Consider the following 24,501-nt stretch of genomic DNA (forward strand, 5'->3'; position numbering starts at 1 on the left):
ATTACATTTAAGAAATACTTTAATATAAAACAGAAATACAAGAAATCTCAACAATATCTTGAAAGAAATTAGGACCTGAATAATACTGTAAAACAGGAGTCCTGTGAAAAGTCAGGCTGACTCCCTTGATAAGAATGTCGAGTATTTAGGGGTTTCCAAGCCTCTGATTTTCCAAATAATGGGGTCAACTTAAAAGCTGGTTGTAGAGCAGAACAGATTTCTTTAAAAGCTTTTAAATTGTTATTGCTTCAGAAGATTGTCATGGTTTTCAATAATGCAAAGAGAAAATTTTATTTTGTTGCTGGTTTAAGGGGCACCACTTCAAACTTTTCTGAATTGTTTTAGGGAACCGGCTTGCAGACCTTTTGAAAAGCTGGGGAAGTGACTTCAAAGGGAAAAGAGTCTTTGTCCGTTAAGCAGGTTTACGACCACTGATGCAAACCCTAACTAAGGACTGAAAAGAATACTCAGTGCATCTTTATGGAGATCCTTAAGGAAGATGAACAAGTCAAATGAGATTAAAGATAGTTCAAATCCTAGCACTAATAACCAAGACACAACAGTTTTACAGATGTGCTTTTCTCAGCATAGTATATAATAATATCCTTAATCTATACCGTTGCTGAATTGCTACTTGCAGTTGAATGCTGCAAGAATCTTAATGCCACATTCGCATTGCAGCGAATGTCATCAATGATTTATTTAAGTCATAGGAAGTACACATAGAGTTATTTCCCAGTAATGGACAGAATACTTTACCTTTACAGTAACCATTCAAATTATTTCAAAAGGACTCTCCTACATTTCAATAAATAATTTCTGCAAAGCTGTTTTCCCACAGAAAACCACTCTTCCTTAAGTGATTAAAGTACATTTTAAGTCATAAAACTCAAACTTCAGAAGATAAAAGAACATCACATGATATCATGTCAGCTTATGGCGATATTTCAGTGGAAAAAAAAAAAAAAAAAAAAAAGTTAAGCATTTACAAACTATGTTTCAAGGGGAACAGTGCAATTATGGCAAAATCAAAACTTTCTTCTAGTTTAATGACATCCAGAAGAAGAAATACCTTACTGAGTAACAAGAAATTGTTTTGTATTGCTGGGTCTTTTTCCACTATTTTTTCAGCTTTAGTGATGCTACAAAAGAAAACTGAATCATGACATTTTAAATCCTTCAGCAGATTCCTACAAAGACCACTTTCTACGTGTTCAGTACTGAACTGTAGGAGCTGAGCCAAATATAGTAACTCATCCAAAGAAAAATGTTTCCAGAAAGAAAGAAAGAAAGAACGAAAGAAAGAAAGATCAAACTAGGGGTTGACAAAAAAACTTATCTCACAATAAAATACACAAGATACTCCTCCTACTGTTTTTGGTGAGATAGCATTATGCTATACAATAAAATATAAAATATTTGACTATGCTCTTTTTTACGTTTAATGCTGAGAAGACAGTTAATTATGATAAGTCACAGACAGCCAAACAGTAATTTCTAAATTATTATTCCATGATTGTAGAGGCTGTAGGGCACTTCTGAATGGCAAATTAATTAAGTGATTTTATGTCAATATAAAATCCTAATTAAATGAAGCTTCAGTTGACCAAACCACCTTTTTACCTACTTCTTGCTAAAACAAATGATTGAATACTTTCTCGGTAGGATATGTCAATGAAACCAAATTACATATGAAAGAAGAACCTTCAAAAGGCATTTTATAAATACTGCATTTTTGGAAATTGTTTCATGACAAAAATTGAGGAAAACAAAAAGTTTGAAATAGATTTGAGAAGTTAAAATGTACTTACAGAATATATGACATTTGGACACAAGTGCTTTCAGTAAAATGTAAGGAAATCAAGAAAACTACTTTGCTGCTAGGCTTCTGTGTTAATTATATAGTGAGTTTCAGAGCTTAATTACGTCAGTAATTATACTATCAAATTACATCAGTGATGACTATCAAATAATACAGAACTCTCTATATTAAAACTATTTATAAATCACACACAGTAAACACCTAAATAACAACCAACAGGTTAAAAGACATTTAACTGCTACAGAAAGGCTAGCTTTTTGATGGATGTGAGATCTCACTAAAGTGATATTTTTGAATATTTAAAATATTTATAAATATTTCAAATATTTTGGAAATATCTGACACTATTTTTCAAGTATTCCTAAAACTTCAGTTTCAATAATCTTTCCTTTGCAATTTGGATTTTTAACTTTTTTTTTATTATTATTATATGGGAACTTTATTGTTTTCCCATTCCTCATGATATTCCATCAGCATTTCCTCTCATTCCTTCATTTTTTTTCTCTAACTCCTTCCCATCTGTTCAAACTTTTTACAACAAAAAGTACAACCTTATGCCTAGATGCAAGTTTTGTTTTTGCAAAAAGATATTTTCAACCATACATTTCCTGATGAAAGGAACAATATATTTGAATAACATATCATTCTATCCTGATATTGAATCCAAAGTCATAAAAAGTATAAACCCTATGCTATAGTGTTGTCCAGTAAAGAGAAAAATATTAAGTTTATCCTGTAGAATTAATTTCAGTGAATATAACACAGGGAAAACTTACTGTATACATTGTCATATTGTACAAGTTACTAATACTTATACAGTACTAATATATAAAGTCTTCACACACATTTTATCAAGATAACAGGTTCACTGTGTCTCCAAAGTAAACATAATGAAGAAAATGATTTAAAAGGCCTTTGTGAATTGAATACACCAATTCAGATTTCAAAAAATCAATAATCCCCAGTCTCTCCATTCCTATACTCTGTGCAAAGCAAAGCTTTCTGGAACCAGTTCACTCTTCCTAGGGATTCATCTGCTGGAAGTCATTCAGCAGCACCCCCTCACTCCATACAGACCTTTTTGAAGCCCCCTGAAAGTATCTGCAGGTGAATATTCAGGGTCAGTCTACACTAATATTTTAATATTTGCACCATCCCAACTTCATAAACTGCTACTTAAATATCAGCTTTGAAGTTTTAAAATACTGTCATTTTTGTTTGAGAATGCTCTAAAACAGCTTTATGAAGCAGCTCTTTTTTATTTATTTGTTCGTCCTTAAAAATCTGTTTTTCTTCATGTTTATAACTATTTGATTACATACTGAGTCCAACACATTAGAAGAATAGAATAGAATAGAATAGAATAGAATAGAATAGAATAGAATAGAATAGAATAGAATAGAATAGAATAGAATAGAATAGAATAGAATAGAATAAACAAAATAAAACCTCATCAAATAAGGGAAACAAAATAAGCAACTATTTTGCCGTGAAATAGTGCCTACTGCAGAATAGTTGTAAGAGAAAAGATATTTCACCATATGCTGAAACTGACTGCTAGTTTGATATGTATACAGTATTTCAAACTTTGATAAAAAATAATTTGAGATTAAAGGCTTCATATGAGAATTCAATTCAGTTGAGCAGTTATCAATGATTTCATTTTTGCTATTGAAATATATCAAAATAATTTATTTTTGTTTGAAAGAAGAAAAGTGTATCATTTCAAAATAATACTGTTCCATAACAGCATGTATAAAAGCCTGTGCTTAAGATACTAGATTGCTTTGGTAAAGTTGATTTGAAACCAATGCACCATTTGTGTATTGAACTAGGTAGATTTTCCTTTTCATCTTTCTCACCTTTTCATACTGATGGCAAACACTAGGTTCAGAGCATACATAAATCAGTTGTCTTATTAAAATAATTTATTTCAAAACAGGTATTTTTTCAATGAAGCAGGCCATAATCCTAATTACATACAGTATTACTCAGTGGAGTAATCCTTACTTGTGCGATGCTAGCATTAATAGACATTAGATCCAGAAAAAAATTACAGATTAGTTTCTGGTCCAAGTCAGAATTATCGTACTGATCATACTTTTTTTTTTTTCTTTTTTTTTTTTTTTTTTACAACATTTAAGCTGGTCATGAACATTCTAAAATATTATATCCTAGACTATAAATTATTACTTCTGCATTACTTTTTCTCTTATTTGGTATAGACTTAGAATTGAATGCTCATATTTCCCAGCAACCAAACAAGGTAAATAAATGTGATATATTAGTACATCATCCCACCACTATGCATATGGTGCACATTAAGGTTGTATTCATTTACCATATGAATATAATTCCTTTTACCACATCAACTATTAGTTACAAGTTGTAAATATAGCATTGTTTTTCCTGGAACGTGAAGGTCTGCATTACATCATGAAGCACTAAATATCCTTATCCTTCTGGAGAATTTCATGCATATAGTTTTAGTGACACCTGAAGCTGGATACTGCCAAAAAAGCAGCATCAAAACTCTTTCTCTGTTTCGAGTCTTACAATACACACTACCTTCACTTTTGCCTCAAAACTCGCTTTACTATACCATTTGCAATTACTTACTCTGTCAAATGTTGACACACATTCTCCCTTTCCAGTTGAAAACAAGGATAATACAGATGCTGTGCATGCTGTAGGATATGCTTTTAGCCAGAACAAATAAATATTTACAACACACAAATTTACATGCTCATCAGAACCAAATCACTACAACTATTAAAATGCTTTCTGAACCATCACAGAGTGCAATTGCAAGTTCTGCTTAATGAAGACCTTGCCCTCATATCTATCTATAAAATTACTTTCTTGGCATTATATAAATACACAATTAGATTGCTTATACGGTATTACTGCAAATTCCCAAACATACCACAATTCATCCACCTGTTAAAACTCTTCTTTTTCCAGATTCAATATTTGGAGGCTAGAACCATCAATTATATGTGATTTATAGACTATGTGGAAGAATGAGGCCTCAATCTCTTTGAGGTGTCAATGTGTTACAGTTTTTTAAAAAATGACAGTGGCCTTTTGTAGCTGTATAATTTAAGGCTCTGTTCTAGGTTCATGCTGATAGCCCAGTGCTTGCTGCGCTGGCTACAACAGTGCCCTGCGAAGAAACAGGGAAATTGCAGGTCCAATTGCAGCATCAGGGCCTCTGTCCACTAGGCTTTCATGGGGCCTTCATAACTAACATCAAATAGCACAACAAATGTTTGGTAGAATATTTAGTGGTTGTTACCCTTTTCAAAACATTCTTCAGATATTTTTATATACCTTGTGGGTCTTCCCTATGAAATAAGTTTTACTGAACTTACCTTGTAAACATAGAAGAAGTTAACATTGTACTTGCTGAAATTCCAGTTAAAAAAAAAAAAAAAAGAAAAAAAAGAAAAGTATTTCCTTTCTTTTTTATAGCCACACTTAAAACAATTCTGATGTTTCTATTTCAGTACACACATTAACCTTAAATTCATATTATATTTTCTTATTACAATGCTAATAAAAAGGTGAAAAAATATACTAACAATGAAATCCAAATGTTTTTTACACCAAATATGTCAAAATCCATATATTTTAAATATTTTACTAGGCAGTGCTTTGGAGAGAATCAGGCCCAAGATCAGCTTTCAACACAATGCCAGCAGATGGTGCTGTAGGACTCCTGCTTTACACACAATATTAAGCTACTTTGTCCAGCCATTTTTGAGAAACAAAGAATATTTGTTATGTCTGCAGTTAAATAATGTTAAAATATTATTGAATTATTTACTGCATTTTTATGAAGGAGGACACACAAAATAATATAATGCATATGGGTCAAAAAGTAAATGTGCTGTTGAACACAGAGATGAGCACATGCAGACTGTTTTTAAACTCTCAGTGCTATACTATCATACAGCAACGCTCTTTTCTTAGCAAACTGTCTGCAGTGAATGGCATCGATAGACTTATTAGCCGCTGCAATTCCAAGCATATTTTAATGTTTGAAAGCTCTGCAGATTTTTAGCTATTAGAGTGAACCACCGTTTGACAGAAATTAACAATATTAATAGAAGAATTTTCATTTTTAACTAATGCAATTACAGATTTAAGGACATTTTTGCAGGATACATGCAAAAGGGAATATTGACAGGTATAATTCTTACAACTACTTCCCAAATACTTTTTTTTATTATTTTTAAGAAAAGACAATGTAAACTACTTGGGAAGTAAACTACTTCCCAAAATGTTTTTGTTTAGGAAATAATAGTTAAAATCTAAATAAATATTTATGCTATAAACATCATTTAAAATTTGGAGTATCTTCTCTATTTTAACATGGGTTTTGAAACTGAAAACAAAGGTTTGTATCACGGAGAAACTTGGGAACCAAAATGTAGGTGTAATTCAAGATGAGGATAAGGACGGGGAAAGAGGTAAAGAGGGTTTTTTTGCTACCAAGTTAACATCAGGCAGAACTACTTGCAGTCTGTGTGACTTTTCACTGCATGCAAAGGCAAGCACATATGTAAATCTTCATAGCATTCAGGTTTATAGGATTAGTGTGTCTGAGTACACAGAAATTATTATCTATGACATTACTCCTCTATCAACCAATGCAAAGATGCCCTTCAAGACATATTTTCAAAATTTAAATCACCTGCATTGTTCACATGAGAAAATAATTATCAAGCATTTATTAAAAGTTTGAATTTTCAAAATGAAAAATGTATATAGCTGTTGAAATACCATTTTTTTCCTTCTGCTATAAAAACGAATACAATTTAAGCTAATGAATTCTTTAGTCTCCAAACCATAGTTTTCATTTAATAATCATGTTAATTGAAAACCAGTCTTTCAGAAATTGAAATGCTGATTTAACATTTCAAAAAAAGTATCTGTAAAAAAAAAAAAAAAAAAAAAAAAAAAAAAAAAAAAAAAGGTTCTTTCAGAAGTAACTCGGAGAGTAGCTAAACTGTTCTTTGGCAAGACAGGAAACTGGTGATTAAATGTTAAGTCCTTTGGGAGATTTTGTATTTTATAAATTGAAAAGATTATGTATTTTTTAAATCTGTATTTAAAGAAGATATTCTACATGTTAACAACAGTAAAAGTGTTCAATGAATTCTCTCAATTAAATCTTGGTTAAACCCAGTAAGTCTTTTTAAATATGAAATCACGTGCTTACAATCCCGCATGTGCCCTGCTACACAGCTACACTACTAAAAGCATTTAATTTCTCCAACACACTTCAGAAAACCTGAATATAATACCCTCTAAAAATATAAAACTATGCAATGAAAGCACCACCACAATCCTCATGATGCAAATGTGGTACATACAGAGAGTAACATTTTCTAGCTTTATGGGCTAACATAAAAGAGGTAATATAATTTGTTTTATTCACATATGTGTGGAAGATCAATGCAGTAACTCAGAAGAGATCACATTAGTATTAGTGGTAGTAATACAGTTATACACTGAGTCTCTATATTTCATTAGTACCGGATACTTCTATTGGTTAACCCTTAATATCTTTAAGCAAAACAAATTTCTGTATTAAATATATTTTTGGTTTTTAAAATAATTATGAACAAATCTGTAGAAATTTTACAACCAACAGAACAGTCGCATCATAGTCTATGAATAGTGCAAGAATAACAGAAAATCACTTTATCTTCACCTCAGCTATGAAAATGCTTACTATTTGTAGTAAGTAATTTTACTATGTACACCAAGGAAGTACAGCCAAAGAAGACAATTGCAATGAAAAAAACAACTTTGAAGACATTTGATTGATAGATTGACATTCACTGTTCTGATTGGTCTCTACCTAGTGTGCAGAGGTGAGGAATCACTAAGAAGGCTGGAGGAAATGGGATATTCCAGCTAGTAAGACTGGTTGGTGAAGGATTACAACAAGAAATTCTCTGTAGCAATTTTTTTGGTGACATTTTTTAATTTGTAAGACATTAGTAGAGATGACCTTCTAGATAAGATTATAGCAAATAAAGCAAAACAGATCAAAAACTTGATGGTGAAAGGAGCTTACACAAAAGTGAAGAAGATACAAGAACACTCAAGATGCTTTATAAGGGGAAAAACAAGGGCAACAAGATAATTTTTTAAGTATTTTTGTAAGAAAAGTTTCAATATATACAGAGTATTGCTCTGTAAGATCTCATGGGAAGTAAGTCTACAGAAAAACAAAGAAAAAGATAAAACGGATACTAGCAAGAACTGCTCTAATGCAAAGGAAGGGTAAGACAGACAAGATACCAGCTGGCATAATTGAAACTTCTCCAGTGAAAAGGAAAAAAAGTTCTCCAGGAAACAGTCAGGCAGAAAGATCAAAATAGGTGTACTGTTGTAAGAGATAAGGTATGAGCAAGCAAGGACAAAAATGGGATAGCCAAGGAAAGATGAGGTACAACTAGCAATGACATCAGGAGTAAAAGTCAGTCTGTAAACACAAAAAGAATATTAGGATGTTCATGAGAAGTTGGTCCATTATTCAGTAAACAGCAAGAAAGCAATATCAACAGATGATGTCAGGCATTTCAAAGTATCTCAATAAAAGCCTTCAATGAGAAGGCAAGCTGCAGTCAGACAAAAAACATAACTAAAAGCAGCAATGAGAACTGTTGTCTCATTTCAGAGAATACCTAAATGAAGTAAATGTTTGGTACTCAATTGGCCTGATAATAGTGATATCAGGATATCTTGAAAAAAAAATAATATATATATATATATATATATATAGTGTTGTTTGTCTTTAAGAAATAGGCAAAGGAAGAAGTGAGAAATTAGATAGTTGTCTGCTTAATTCAATCAGACAAATAAAAATACTGGCAAAACATTTATATATATAAACACACAATTTCCTCAAGGAAAACAAGGAGAAGAGTAACAGCTGATTTGGATTTGTCACAAAAAACTCATGTCTTAGCTATTTGTTTTTCTGCAATGGCAAGTAATCAGATTTGTGTTCAGGGAGATGCCACATATTTTGACTTTAGTAAGGATTCTGGCAGTTTCACATGAGCAATTTCATATGGAAAATAGAGAAGCACATGTTTAGAAGATGGTACTATAGGTCTGATAAAAGGCCAATTGGAAGGTTGCATTCCAAAAGCTATTAATTGTCAAAATGGTAAATATATCAATGAATATTCCTGGGCTGTGCAATGTTTAACATTTTCTTTAATGACCAATTTGATAGAATAAGACTGCAAATTGCATTTGCAGACATGAGTTGCTGCAAGGACAAGATGAGAATTCTGAATGCATTTAAGAAATTGGAGAAACTGTCTAAAAATATATATTTTTAGGAAGGGTAAAAACAAGGTTCCACAGTCAAACTGCACAGCGTAGCTAGGGATTCTTCAGAGAAAACTGAAACTTATATTGGCTCATATACTTAAAGAATTAACTTTTAAAGAATTAACAGTTGTGCTGTTTTGAAACAAACAGGTACCCCACATGGATGTGAGAAGTAGTGCTCTATAAAACTGACTTCTGCTTATTCCAGCTAGTAAGACTGGTTGAAAGGGCTTCAACTGCAGTGTCTGCTTTGAGAAAGACAGACAACTGAAGAGAAGAAGAACAACAAAAAAGAATCAGAGGTTTAGAGGAACATGATTTATGGCAAAAGCCAGAAAGAACTGGGTTAGTTAAGTCTGGAAGAAAAGATTTCGTGGGTCATAGTAATCCAAATAAGTTGTTGTTGCACAGAATGAATCTGTCTTCCACACAAAGAATAAATATATGTGACAGAATTAGACTGAAACAAAACAAAACAAACAAACAAAAAGAATTGGACAGTAGTTTGAACACTGGGAAAAGATTTCTAATGATAGGGCTTTGGGGCCTGTAAAGCCCCAAAATATATCTGCCAAAGTTTTTAATAGCAGGTTGACAAACATCACTCAAGAATGGTTTTGATGTAGTTTTCCCAAAGCTTTCTTTGGGAAAAGAGTGACCAAAGTTCCTGTCAGCTTTGTTTCCTATGTATCAGTCATTACAAAGTAAAATGCAATCCCTCAACCTAGGAAATGTCCAAACACTGAGTTGCCACTTGAGCTTCAAAGAGAGAGTAGGATCTGAAAGTGATGCAGACCATTTGTATGCAAATGAATCCTCTCATCTGTTTCCCTCCCTGCCACCCCCCACTTCTCGCCTCCCCTCCATCCCATCTCACTAGGCTGGCCAAGTGCAAAACCTCGCATGCTTCTGCAAGTGCACCGCCCTCTCTGAGTACCCTCTGCATATAATACCACCTTATTCGGGAATACCATGAGTTCTGAAGCATTATGTCACGTCCCCAAGTGGGACTTTGCTATTAGATCAGAGTCTCTGAATATGCAAAAGCCAACCTTGTGACAGAGATCACACATGGGCTTCAAGGAGTACTAAGGAGGGTTTGCATCCTCTCCCTCCTGCCTCCCCCACCTCCCAAAGCCAGCCCCATGCCAAGCAGAGAAATGTAAAAGGCCCTTATGCTATCCAAAGTGACTTCACATCTCCACAGTAAATTATGCTAATTAATGTGAACTTAACATGGCTCAGGGCTTTTCTAAAGGATACAACTATTTCAGATACTTTGCTCTGTTTTTAATTATTTCAAGGCTTGGTCAGAAATTGTCCACAAAAACATTTCTGCAAGAGAAAATGCCTGTGCACCGAAGTGAAGTACTGCCATATTTCCACATTTTCCAAAACAATTTATTTAGAAAGAATAAACCCTACATTTGATCAAAGAACATGGTGGAGTATTTTTTGAATTTCAGGTTTTAATTTGAGAAGAAGGAAAAAAGGACTTAACCTAAATGTAATCAAGCTGTTTGGTGAAGAATAAAAATAGTTTCCAGCAGATGTGTCCCATGTAGGAATTTGTATCTTTGAGATTTAAATTCATCAAATTTGGCTTAAATTGATCAATGCAATCGAGAGGTATATAAAGTAAGCAGACAGTGAGACTGCATAGGTATCATTTCTCTAAGAGGTCAACTTAAAAGTTAAAAATTAAAGAATGTAAATAATGACTATTTCAGTAACATATTTCTTCTGTTAAACCAAAAATGTAAAGAATTTTTCCATACAGTCCAGTTGGCCAGAAAATTGTCCTTGATAAAGAATATCAAACAAAACACTTACTTATCACGTATGGCATAGCCCACCTGGCTTGTCAGCTTGAGTTAAGTACCATTCTAAAACATGAATACATGCAGCCAGAGATCAAGAGCCCAGTGCTTCCTAAAGTAATGAAACCAGATAAAGGAACTAAAATAAAATGTAACTGGTTGGAGTAGTGGGTGCCCAATGGGATAATATTTAGGGTAACTTGGTCATACTGGTCTGCTGACTGATATATATCAGAGGCACCAGGAACTATGAAAGAAGGAAAGAAATGTTCCTGGTTTAGATTATTTTGCTCAAACCTCTCTAGCTTCATGATTTGGCTACAATCATGGCTATTTAGATGCCTGTTGCCATTAAGTCATTTTTAAGATAGAAATTAGAGATAATTAAATAAAGAAAAAATATGAAAGTATCAACTCCAAGAGTATCTAAAATTACAATGAATAACGATCATTTAAAGCATGAATTAAATACACATCAAGGTAAAAAAAAATAAAAATCATAAGCTTCAAACACAAAGAAACAACATCAGACAAGTTAAATAGCATCCCACAAATGGATCAAAGATACAGTTGCAGTTAACGGAACTCAAAACCCAACAAATCTACTGGTGCTTTCCATTTCTGACAAAATCAGAACTAAGCAAAACCAGCTCTTTTTATTTGCGTTTTCAAAAAAAAAAAAATAATAATTGATTGAACAGAGACGCCTATAGAAAGTTATTTCTGGGAAAAATTAAATCCCCAGATTACCATCTCTTTGAAGCAGAAACTGTCTTTTGCTATACACTTCTAGGCCAATATATAGTGCCATGAGATTCCAATTCATTACAAAGCTTTCCAGGCATGCTACATCACAAAAAATAAATAAATAAATAAATAGAATTCATAGGAACCATTGTATCTCCCTTAAAGTGCAAGTTTAGTAGGATTAGGAATTACAAACAAAGAGAATCATCAGTAGTTAAAATAATCTAGCATTAACTTTGAAAACTGCAAAATTTCAGTATCTTAGACATTTGCATTAGAGAAGATGGTCAATGGATTAAAACAAAACATACAGACCTACTCTAGTCAGACACTACTAGCTACAAAATCTCAGCATGTGATCTGCCAAGGTCATAAAGGAACCCATAGCCTCAAAGTTCACAAAACAGGCGAGTCAAATCCTGTGGCAAGTACTCAGCAAGAACTTCTCAGGACAGACCTGGAAATTGCTAAAATGGGCTGTTCTTGCAAGCCTTGAAAACAGTGTAAGGAGACACCTACAGATGTTCACTCCTTCATCGAGGAGTATCTTGAATTTTCTCCTCAAAAGGACAGCTTTTCCCTTTAGGATTTACAAGCTTACTTGACGAATCTGTCAAGCTCTTAAATTCCTTTCACAGACTTTTGGGAGTTTCCAGGTTTACAAGCTCTGCAAAAATAGTGCAAAGTTTGCATTTTCTTTAAATTGACAGATTGCAAAATACATGCATATAAAGTATGTGCAGAGATTTTGTTCCTCAACCAATGCCATATTTATTTAGCAATGCTCATAAAATTATGCTAGACCTTTCAAAAGGTCCCATCCCTTGAATCAGACTGTTGGAGGAATAATTCTGATAGATTGCTTACATACTCTGCCTGAAGTTCCTGTGATTTCATGACTGGAACCTCTGAATCTTGTGCAATTTTTGAATAGTTCTCAAATGCACAATGAACATCAATTTACATGTTAGTCAGATATTTATTCCGATATTAAACAGCTGTGCTTCTTCAGAATAGTTCACAGGATGCAGTGTTAATTGAACCATCTCCCTCTTTTTCCCTTCCCTTCCCTTCCCTTCCCTTCCCTTCCCTTCCCTTCCCTTCCCTTCCCTTCCCTTCCCTTCCCTTCCCTTCCCTTCCCTTCCCTTCCCTTCCCTTCCCTTCCCTTCCCTTCCCTTCCCTTCCCTTCCCTTCCCTTCCCTTCCCTTCCCTTCCCTTCCCTTCCAATAAATCCAGTTGGGTAATAGACTGAGCATGAAACACGCAACCAAACTGAATAACTTGGAGGATGATGGATAATTGTTGACATTATATGAAATCATAAGCTAATTGTTACATCTGCCAGATGTAACAGTACTTCTTGTCCTCCAAATGTCCATTTTGTCTTTTGCAGACAGAAGTTCTTACTAGTCAGAGAAGACTGAGTGAATGGCAGAAAACACTGTTCTGAAGAAAGACAGAATATACTGCTTCTCACCCCTTCCTACTCAGGCCATTTTCCTTTTGGCTAAACAAGGAGAACAGAACCATTATTTGGCCATGATGTCCCCCTCTACTCACACAGGTAAGTTCTCACCAGCTGTCTAAAAAGCCTGAACTCTAAGCTGTGAACTGTCTCTTTCAGGATTTTTCTCAAGCTATATGTCTGCCTTCTTTGTTTTGGGAATCAGAAATTATTTTTTGTGATGAGTAAAAGCAGCATAATTACAAGATCACTTTCTACCTTGTCTAGTATATAATGCAGGCACAGTTACATTGAACGGTCATGTAGTTTCATTATTTTCCACAGAAAATGTTGAATTAAAAGACTGAATTTCCGTAAGTAATAAGATTTGGGATTCCTTGGGAAGTGGAGGAAGACAGAAGATATCGAAATCTTTGGGAAGTGTGAAGTGAATTTGGTTGAGGAGCAATTTTAACTGAATTAGGCGGAAGCAGCATTACTCTGACTTATTAGTTTGATTATATGGTTTGAGCCTAGTTGCTTGCACTGGAACCAATTAAAATGCCTAGTACATGACAGCAAGGATTAGGCTCATAGCGCTCTACCAAAGTGTGAAATAAGTTTTTGCCTGCTTCTTTAATCCTTCCCATGTGTCTGCCCTTCTTTCACCTAAGTATCCAGCTCAGGCCGTTACACATCTCATTACAATGACCATGGCCTAAGTTAAAATGCAGTATTTGCATAACTCTATTGATAGCTGAGATACCACTATGAGAATCTGTGAGCATCAGATTACAGTTGCATAGAATACAGTGTGCATTGGAGTGATGTATCATTTGTTTGTTTCAAACAATACAAATGCAGGTCTGTCATGAAATCATCATGTGGAGAGAAAAAGATCTACCCAGACTGAAAAGGAATCACACTAGTTCCTTCCTCTCCCTCCCAGAGCCACTCATCCCCATGTGAATGAGTGACAAGACCAAGAATGTATTTGTAATCTCAGCATCTGTTAACTTTAAAAATCTCTACACTTGCTGTAAAACAAGCACTGTTTATACTCAACTTTTAAATTTAAACTAGAACTGACCACAACTACAAAAAGGAAACGCTGTATTTTGACATCAGCATTTCCTAAAATTCTGTCTCACAAGATGTTCATCCAAGTCATTTTCAGACAACTTCCTTATAAAACAGGTTTTCCTTACCTCTTGGATTATCACCAATGATGTTAGTTTTGCCATTCCAGTACCAAAGCAGCAGTGTTGCATCACGTGATCCTGACAGAATATAACAATTTCCTCCAATATAGGATTCAGAACGAGCAAGACAGGTTACAACATCCCAGTGGCCAAATATTACTTGTATCAGTCTCCCTGAAACAAATAAAATCCTTTGTTTTAAAAGTACACTTTAATGCTTTGCCAGGCACATTATATACATTACAAAATGTTTCAGAAATATTTTCTGTTTAAAAATAGGTTCAAAGAAAAACTATAGTGGATAGTAGTACTCTTTTTCTTAACTTGATGGAAACAATTAAAAAGTGCATTAGTCTATATAAAAGCTCTAAAAAAAAAAAGGCTTCAGTCCATAAAGATCATATTTAATTCAAAGGCCAATCATGTCATGGTTTTTCTTTAAGTTTACAAAGAAAATGACAGGAAAAATACAAATATGATGATGATTTGGGAAATGGAAGCAGAAGATGTTACAGAACATTTAGGACCCATAAGAAATTGGTAGTATGAGTACTGCCTACAAATTATAGCATATCCAGCTATTGAGCATATCCTTAAACAGAAAAAAAAAGAGATTCAGTTTAAAAAAAAAATTACACTTATTTCAACCAACATTCTTCCCTTTTAAAAAATCCTGTAATATCCATAAAATCTCTGAAAACAAACACAGAAGAAAAAAAAAAAAAAGGATAAAGACACTTATCTATTCGTATAGGACAAATATGTGGGCCCTTGTCAGGCACATATAACGTTAAAAGGAAAGGAAATCTCAGGCATTTAAAAATGTGTCCTTCAGGAGTCTACATAAACATGAACACCACAATTACTCTTTAACGTTAACTAAACTGGACAATATTTTCAGATAAAAATGTAAACTTGGATGCTCATGCAAAGCGAATTTGCATGTGGAAGAGTGAACATGTGTAAGGTTGACACTGGAGATCTCTGCCAGACCACCCTGCCGGAGGGAGAACAAACAGGTGGGGAAAGCTCCTTCTTCAATATCTGGCTGAAGACAAAGAGATCACTTGCCAGAGACTGGCTCCTACACAGCAAACACTTCAGGGGCCTCACTGGTTTCTGGATCTGTCAGCAGCATTTATGGTTCTATGAAATGAGAGTGTGAGCACTAAAATCCATCTCACTGGATATGCTGAAGCCTGACAATTACAGATCTTGTTGGGAAAGGACAAAAGATACAGCCACACATGCTTCATATGAGCCTACTTGGCCCATTCAGGTAACTTGGGCTAGGCCAAATTCTGCATCCAACGACACAAGGGAGTGTGATGCCACTAACCAGTAACATGGGTTTTCTCAGCCTTAATGACCATGCATCCATTTGTGTTTTGGACTTAGTAAAGAATTTGGAAGAACAGAAGGGATAAAAGAGATCCTGCTTTAGCAGAATCAATGATATATGAAAAAAAAAAAAAAAAAGAGGATGGGGGTAAGGGGGAAGGATTTTACTGCTGTACTTGAATTAAAATGCTCTGAAAAGTGTTTAAAATAATAACTAGTAATGTGACAAGTAGCAACACAAATTAGTGTTGCGACTCAAATTAGGCACGTCTCAATAACATCTTGTGGTGCATGAATTAACAATAGTTGGTAAATCATATAGTATGGGTAGTGGAAAGTATTCATAGCTCTTTCTACACACTACAAGGTGTAGTGTGCATTGTGTTCATAACTAATAACTACTTAACACTTAATAATGAATAGACCTAAATGAGAACAAGGATGTCAATAAGCTGATTTATAACAGAAGATCAAAAAGTTAATTGCATTAAAGTGGAGAAAACCAGCAAAAGCAAGAGATAGGTGTGAGTATCTTCCAAAAAGGAGGATTATTTACATTGGTACATGAAGAGAAAACAGAATAGCATGATATAATTTAAAGGACATTTAATTTAAAGGAAACATACATAGGATTTAAAATGAAACACTGGCAAAACTCATAAGTTAAGTAGAATCCTCCAAGAGAAATTGTGAAATGAGTTATTATTGCATGAGCATGTTCAGACTGGAAGAGACAAAACCCATGAAGGAATACCTACAGTACAGATCTACCTTGTATCTCTAAGGAGAGTGATCAAGTAGGTCTTCCTATCACTAACCTCTGTAAGTCTATAACAACACTCTATAGCAGTCACCTCTGTATAACAAGGCTTTGCTTTGGGCCAAAGATGTCACTTAAGTGTCTCAGATGCTGACCAGTCAACAGATTTGGTCAGAAGAAATTACTGAACTTTGGAGCTGGGAAGGGAGCAATGAAACACTCATGGGCAACATAACCTCCTTTTGGCAACACACAAGAACATCTTAAAAAGTGCATGTTTTTCCTTGAAAATTCAAGTTGGCAATTACTTGGTTTAGATTTGAAAGTAATTTAGCTATATGACATATTTTTCAGTTATATACCCTTAGGTATTCAAATACCTGAGGTGATTTATGCTCTTAGAACACAAGTTTATGTTATAAACATTGCTGAGTTATAGAGATTTCTCTTTCAATTATACTCTATGTTTATAGGTTCTGTTCTTGAAAACAAACATTTTTCAAGGCTATTTGTTTGACAGTTGTTCATGTAGTTGTACTTGCTAGTTTTACTTTGTTATCATGGAGCCAAGGTTCAGTCAATTCCATCAAAATCATCAAAGTAAAAAATACACTTTTGTTTGTTTTCTTCTTCATATTAGTAAAAAAAAAAAAATCATTAATCTCATAAGAGTTCCTCAACTTTCTTTGCTTTCCTTTAATATGAGTTGTCCTATCAAACATTACCGTACTCACTCAGATATCCCTTTTTGACAGAACGAATTTTCTCGTTAATGTTTTATTTGACAGCTGTGCTACAAATAATTAAAATAAAAATAAGACTCAAGTCTCTGCACTACTGAATCTCAAAAGCTGTCTAGAAATCATTACCACTGCTGGAGGAAGGTTTTATTGTGCTTCTGCTGTGCTAGCTGTGCTGAGAACCCATGATTTATGTTAAAAGTATTTCCTGCTAAAAACAAAACCCCCAAAATCTAATAGGAGAAAGGTCCTCTTTTCCTGTAAGAGCAAAATATAATTGAATTCAACTCTTGTGATAACTTGCTATTATGCTTTACTGATCATATCACCTTTCTCCCTTGCTGTTCTGCTGATTTCAGAGTAAGCATTTCACTGCTCTATTCTCATTTTAATTCCAAGCAAAATAAACTACAACTGAATTTACCTGATGTAAGCTAGAGCTAGAGTTGCTATATAGACAAACAGGAGACACACAAAAGACGACTTTTTTGCAACTTTTTTGACAACTGTGCTTTGTTTTATATCATAATTAGTTATGCTAGTATCAAGGTGCCTAGCATATCTGACTTACACACAGAGGACATAACTTAATGAAGCATGCATAGTTAAGACGGATACAGATGAAATAATATAGCTTCCTTCCATAGAAATAAGATAAAATAAATCCTCCAACATCAAAAGAAAGCTATCTGTTCATATAAATCAAGGATATACACTATTTATTGTAGCTAACTAAATTTTCTGGAGATCTTTAAATTCACAGGTTTCATGAAAATTTGTGACATCAGTGAGAAAATTAAAGTAAAACAGGTCTAACCAGATGTCTGTATAATGAATTGCAGCCAGTCAACATAAAGCAAATGGAACTTCTCATTTATACTTAAGGTTTTAAGAGTGCAAAAATGACAGATATGTTGTACTGCTAAAATACGCCATGATATTTAGTCTTAACAGATTTGCATAAAAGACCATCCTGTTTTGTAAAATATTTTGGTTTGCCAAGTGTGAAAAACACCATTAACTAATGTATTTAAGAAATGATGACAAACATGTAGGATATTCCCTACAGATTAATAACTTACTGGAAAGCTTGATGGCACACACACACACATTAACCACACTGGGTCATTAATCCCAAAGAAGTACCTTGCAGTGAGGTCGCTATTCCCATTATAAGATAATGAAAGGGAAAAAATCATACCTATTTTTTCTGGGGGCTCCATAGGATTTAAAGTCCCGCAGCTCTTACACTCAAAGGTTCTTTTCCATTTAGCATGATACATGAGTGACTTCAACTGTTTGGATACATGCCGGTTGACACACTAATTTTACTGCTACCCATTACTTTGATCAGCTTATGTTATACAAAAGAATTCAGTAGCTCCAGATCAATTTTTCTAGTATATCATAGCTTTCAAAGGTTTTCATGAGTACTCCTTTGCCAGATTTCAAGACTTCACTTTCGAGCTTAAGGTAGAAGGGTTTGTACTTATTCTATGATGCTTGCCTGTATTTCCTTAAAGAAAATCTCTGGTGCTTAAAGCCAACCAGAGTTAAATTCAAGTAAGTGCTTTAAGTATAGTTCATTCTCCTCATATACCAAGCTTCACAAAAACCCATTAGAGACATTTACTTGTGAAACTACAGTGTAAGAGCAGGCATGTCTCTCACACAGTCATATGGATTTGAAGTGTGATGCTATGGCTATATAAGAGCTCCCTGTCTTATGTCTGCCATCATTCAAAACAAAAACAAAAACAAAACAGACAAACAAACAAAAAAAAAACCATGATGGTATACAATACACAGTGGAGGTAGAAAGAAAAGATCTGACAAATATTTATCAGTAGGTGAATAAACACACTCCACACTACTCTCTCCTCCCACCCCCTCTCTCCCTCCCCTTTCTTTCTTTATTTGAAACAGCAGGATGATGATGAACAGAAAATCATTCAGGCTATTCCCGTATTTTAAAAATACATTACCTGAGTCGGTAGAATAGACTCGGAAACTCTTGTCCCAGAAGCCACAGACCAAGATGTAACGATTATCAGAGGTGATGACAAAACACTGGGAATGTACCTGAATGCTTTGGTCTAAAAGATCAGTGATTTGCCTTCTGTGCATACCTGTATTGCTGGCTGAACAGAAAGACAAAGAAATCAATAAATTTCAGCATCCACGTACAAAGAACAAAAGCACATTTTAGAATCTTTATGCTCACACCAAAACTATTTCTTACTGCTGTTACTTGTTTTTGTGGCAGGGATATTTCCTTTCTGTTTTTACTATAAAATACTAATTACACTTCTGGGAACAATGATAATTCCTAGAACTATATATTCTAAAATAGAGGAAATCCTTTCTTTAAGTAAAATGTAACTGACAAATATAAATGAAAGACTGCAAAAATGAAAAATACATAAAAATGTAATAAGCTTCCTACCCCAAAATTTCTAGCATAGGAAATTAAAAATGTGTATGTACAGTGCTATATAGTGGCTTCAATGCAGCAAAGAACAGACTTATGATTTTTAAATTGTATACAAGTAGTGTTTCATTGCAAGCACTGTAATTTAAAAAGAATAACAGCAACAAATATTACCACCAGGCTCTTACAGAGCACTTCGCACATTTTGAGCACTGCACAGAAATTAACAAGCTCATATCCACAACCTGCTTTAGAGCTGAGAAATAATATTTATCCTACTTTGGTCACCTGCTGTGTTTTTTGTTTTTTGTTTTTTTTTTCATGTAATCTTGTATTGTGAACCAACAGAATGGACAGTAATCAAGGAACATATTTTTGTATTATATTTTGTCTTATTAATTGATGCATTCATGTATGTTTATATAGGTCCCAATAGGTATATACCATGAACATCCTACCCTGTAAGGAGAACTTTTAATATGCTTTGTTCTTGAGGGAACCTGGCTCCCATCCCAGGTAAATAAGTTCCCCTTATCCTGGGTTTGTCTGCCAACTGCTCAAAGCACCATCACTTCCATTCCAGGTGGACTGTGGGCCCTGTCTCTGTACTGGTCCAGTGTTCTTCTTGACAATTTGTTTTTATCTTCTTTCCATTCTCAGAGGCTAACCATCCCCTAAGCTTTGCTCTTATTCCATTCACTCTGTATCTTAACTTATTTATGTTTTCATTATGTATAAAACGATACTGTGTTGTCCATATTGGTAGCAAATAATTCTGTAAGGTACTGTTACTTGCTGTGCAGGTAACACATAACAGAGCATTGATCACTGCGGGGACCACTTAAAGAGCAACAACAGTGCTTAATAAATGCACAGTGAAGCGCTCTTTATTACTGTGACAAAATAATGGCAAATAAAACCAAAGAAACGTTCAGATCAACGTATTCAGTATAGCTAAGACTTTGAAAAGACTTTTCACCTAAAAAAAGAGGTCTATAATCTACATCATATCAGACATTACTGTTTTATATCTTCCTGTGCAACTAGAAAATGAGGAAAATGTGAATTTCTCCTTATGACTAAGACAGCAACAAGATTCCTGCTATAACCATAAAAGTGTAATTTTGTAGTCCTCTTAGGTGCCATTTCTAGGTAAATGTGTCTAGCCACAATTAAGAACCTTTAATATTATCTACATAATTACTTGCTTGTACCCAATGATGCTACTTAACAGTGACAAAGAAACCTTTAAACCTTTTAAACTATGTCCAATGTAATCACAAGGCTGATTTGAGATCTATTGTACGAAGAGAATTTAAAACATTTTTCAGAATGTATAATGTTAATGTGAAAGGTGCTTATACCAAAGAAAAGTATATTTTAAAGAAAAGATATGCCTAAAAATGGTATTTTAATCTTGAAAATTGTGAAAAATGTAAGTGATAATAAGAAATTCGTTCTTCACAAAGGTGAGAAAAATCATCAGGCTCAGTGTGATTTGTTGTCTTTTTGGATTTTTTTACTGTGATATTTGTTTTTAAGATCTATTTGATTGCAGGCTTTAAAGAATACATATTTCCTGCTCCAAACATATTTTTGGACGAAATCTATTTCAAGAAGGAAAACAGTTACAGCACATGTTTTACTCATTATAAATTATAATTACTCCATTATTCAGAGGGAATTGATTGCAAAAAACTTTCGGAAAACATTTCAATTTTATCAGCTCTGTAAAATGGTTTAATATGCCCAGAGTGTTCCTGATTTAATTATCATAGAGCTTATCTAGCAAAATGGCTACACAGCAACAATCTGTATCTATAGACCGATATTATGTGGTTCCTACTGATGTGTATACTCATTTTTGAAATTAATTCTCACTGGCTGATAAAATGCTCATTCCACCCTATCTAGAGAAGATCATTTTTGTTCTGTTCTATACTTTTATATTCTTTTGCTTTAGTTCTTTTTCACTTAAATTACCATTGACAGTTTAAAAAACAGAGCTAAGTTTGTACTCTAATATAATTGGGGAAAAAAAAATAAATCTCTTTTGTTCTCCTGTGAACTGTTGTGCAATTTGTTTATGTTTGGGGGCTAGGTTGTAAAGACTTTTCGGGTGTTGATCACTTTGAAGGCTCCATTTGCCAGGCTACATGCTCCCAAGTTACAGTCAAGGATACACTCCCCAAAGTATGGCGCTGCTATGAAAGAACTGACCAAACTCTAACCATGCTAATAGAAAAATCAGCTCTATATAAACTAATAAACCTCTATAATAAAAAGTCATGAATTGAATCTATTACACTGAGTCATTAAATAGAAGTTAGACATTCCTCCACCCCTTTTTAATAAAAGAAAAACATACACAAATTTAACTAGTGATGGTGATCAAAAGATGCAATACCCTTGAAAAATGAATACTAATATCTCAATACTAAAACCTAGTGGGCAATATATTTCAACTTTGAAACCGCTTTGCAATTACACATTAATCCCCTCTGCCTGAACAGCAGGTCTATGAAGAAAGGATTGATCTCCTTTAATGATGAAACCCTGGCACCATGGTTTTATTTTTCACAACACGGTGCAGTTAAGAACCCCACTGTTATTATGAAAATTTCCTCAGCAAAGGAGCTCCATCACATTACCAGTGCACCAATTCATCATAACGTGCCTCGCTCCTGCTCATCAACAAGTCTGAGTGATGAAAAGATCCAATATTATCCTGACAGTACTTCATGCACATTCTCAATCACACATTATTACAGCATCCATATTAATTTTCACTGACACGCGTCCTAGGCCTGTTCAAATTAGGCAAACCAACGAGGGGGAGTTGATGAAATACCAGCATAGCCACAGCTCATTGCATTCCAATTTGCATGCAAATGGTTTATCAGGAAAATTCCATTCCCAGCAACCAGCAAGTGAAAAACAACCGTAATCTACACTTCAGGGCCACCATACAGAGCTTAATGAATCGCAAAGAGAGAAGGAAGTGACAGACCTATGAGAGGATCGATTTCCACTGGCAGCTGGTAAGGCTGGTCTTGTACAGCACCTTGATGAGCTGGAATTCAGGAAAGAAGATTTTAAAACTCTGCATTTTTTTAATATGTGATGCCACATACATTTTATAAATCAAAATTATGTCCATTTTTTTAACCATCCAAGATTCTTCTGCACCATAAAAAAAAATAAAATAATCCAGGTGCTTTCACAGGCTGCTTATTAAACATTTATTTTAGATTAGTGCTATTCTGAATGTATGCCATCAGCAGCAGCTCCGGTCCTGAGCCATAAGCTCTAGCAGATGCTTTACTGGCAACCTCTCCTGTCGCAACAAAACAAAATTAAGTGGTAAAGAGCACTGAAAACAAAATGTGACAACCATCTGCTGACTGTAGCAAATACTATTTTCTCCTTTACTTTTTAAAGCACTGCTTTGAACAAGTAAAGCACAAAGGACTTTTTTTAATATGTCAGTTTATGATGCAGACAGGGAAATCTTATACAGTATTTAAGGAATCATCTATCACCAAAAAACATTTATTTGCAATTTTGCATAGAAGTTTATACATAATTCTGCAGACCTACATTTCATCTGAGCACCTGACATGACAGTGAGATGTTTGCCTCCTGAATTTTCTTTCAGTGCTAAAAAAAAGGCTATTTTTTTTTCCACAGCTTTGCTAAAAGCAAGCAAGCAACTCCCACCAAACAGCCCAAGACATTGCAAGTGGAACAAAACATAATAGCTGAATACTTACATCTATGATTTTTCTAACTATCCTCCATAGCTTAATATAAAAATTAGTATAATCTGAACAGTTTCCTGAGAAATTGGGAAGTCAAGGTTCTGCTGTGATGAAACACTAATGCAGAACAAAATAGGAAATCTGCATGACAAAATAGAGGCCCTCTGTTGGGTACTAGTGCCATTACACATCAGCAAAGCCACCAAACTCATCTACTAAAGCAGTAACGATATTTTTAATACACATCATTGACAACTAGTTACTTGGCAACTTAATGTTCTTATCATGATGCCTCATTAGTAAAGACAATGCTCAGCCCACAGCAGGAGATAAAGAGTAGTACTGATACCTGACCTGTAACCTCAGCAAATCCCATTTTAGTATAAAATTTGAAGGCAACAATAGCGAAGACTAGTTTCAGGTGTCCATATCCAGATCTCTTAAGTGTGGTATATCACTAACAGCCTGCAGGCTTGATCAAGATGCTCTCACAGAGGTGGGGTGAAGTGGTTTTTTGTTGGGTTCTGTTTTTTATTCGGCTGGTATCAGGGTTTTTATTTTGAACTGTAGGTTTTCTCAAGAATTATGTAAAGGTATGACAACCATAAAATACCTCCAAATAAAAAAAAAAAAAAAAAGTGACTCAAAAGCACAGATGACTATTCTCCCTTTCAGAAGAGAGGGAAAAAAAAAAAAAAAAAAACAACAATATGTGAAGGTTTCGTTCAACTCATAATAGTTGATTACTACACTCAAAAACCAGTTGCTACTCTCAACAGATGCTTGCTTTCTCTCAGATGACCAACCAGGAGGCTTATGAGGAAGTCAAAATCAACTCCTACCACTTCAGAATCTTTTCTCTTCCCTTGACTGTGGCACATCCTCAGAGACATTTTTAAAAGGCTGGGTATTATATGCCCAAGGTCACACATCCAAGGTATGAGAGTATATTGTCATCCTCCTTTCAAACAAATGTCAAGAGCCCTGTAAATAGTTCTTGCTCATACGATGTTATCTAGACAAGCCTCCCTTCCTCCCTTCCTTCACGCCTTTCTTTTTAAGCATTTCTTG

General features: G+C 34.4%; 1 protein-coding gene across 3 annotated transcripts in view; it reads right to left on the reverse strand.

Annotated features, from left to right (window-relative positions):
* Positions 1-24,501, reverse strand: part of LRBA (LPS responsive beige-like anchor protein) — a 390,502-nt gene that overhangs the window by 14,529 nt on the left and 351,472 nt on the right. For all 3 annotated transcript variants that reach the window (XM_084516786.1, XM_084516785.1, XM_084516787.1), the window contains exons 51-53: positions 22,680-22,742; positions 19,224-19,379; positions 14,404-14,571 (exon numbers count right to left, since the gene is read on the reverse strand). In XM_084516786.1, coding sequence (XP_084372912.1) covers positions 14,404-14,571; positions 19,224-19,379; positions 22,680-22,742 — 387 coding nt within the window. The remainder of the gene's footprint in view (positions 1-14,403; positions 14,572-19,223; positions 19,380-22,679; positions 22,743-24,501) is intronic.

Source organism: Aythya ferina (genome assembly GCF_964211825.1).
Source record: "Aythya ferina genome assembly, chromosome: 4".
NCBI lineage: Eukaryota > Metazoa > Chordata > Aves > Anseriformes > Anatidae > Aythya > Aythya ferina.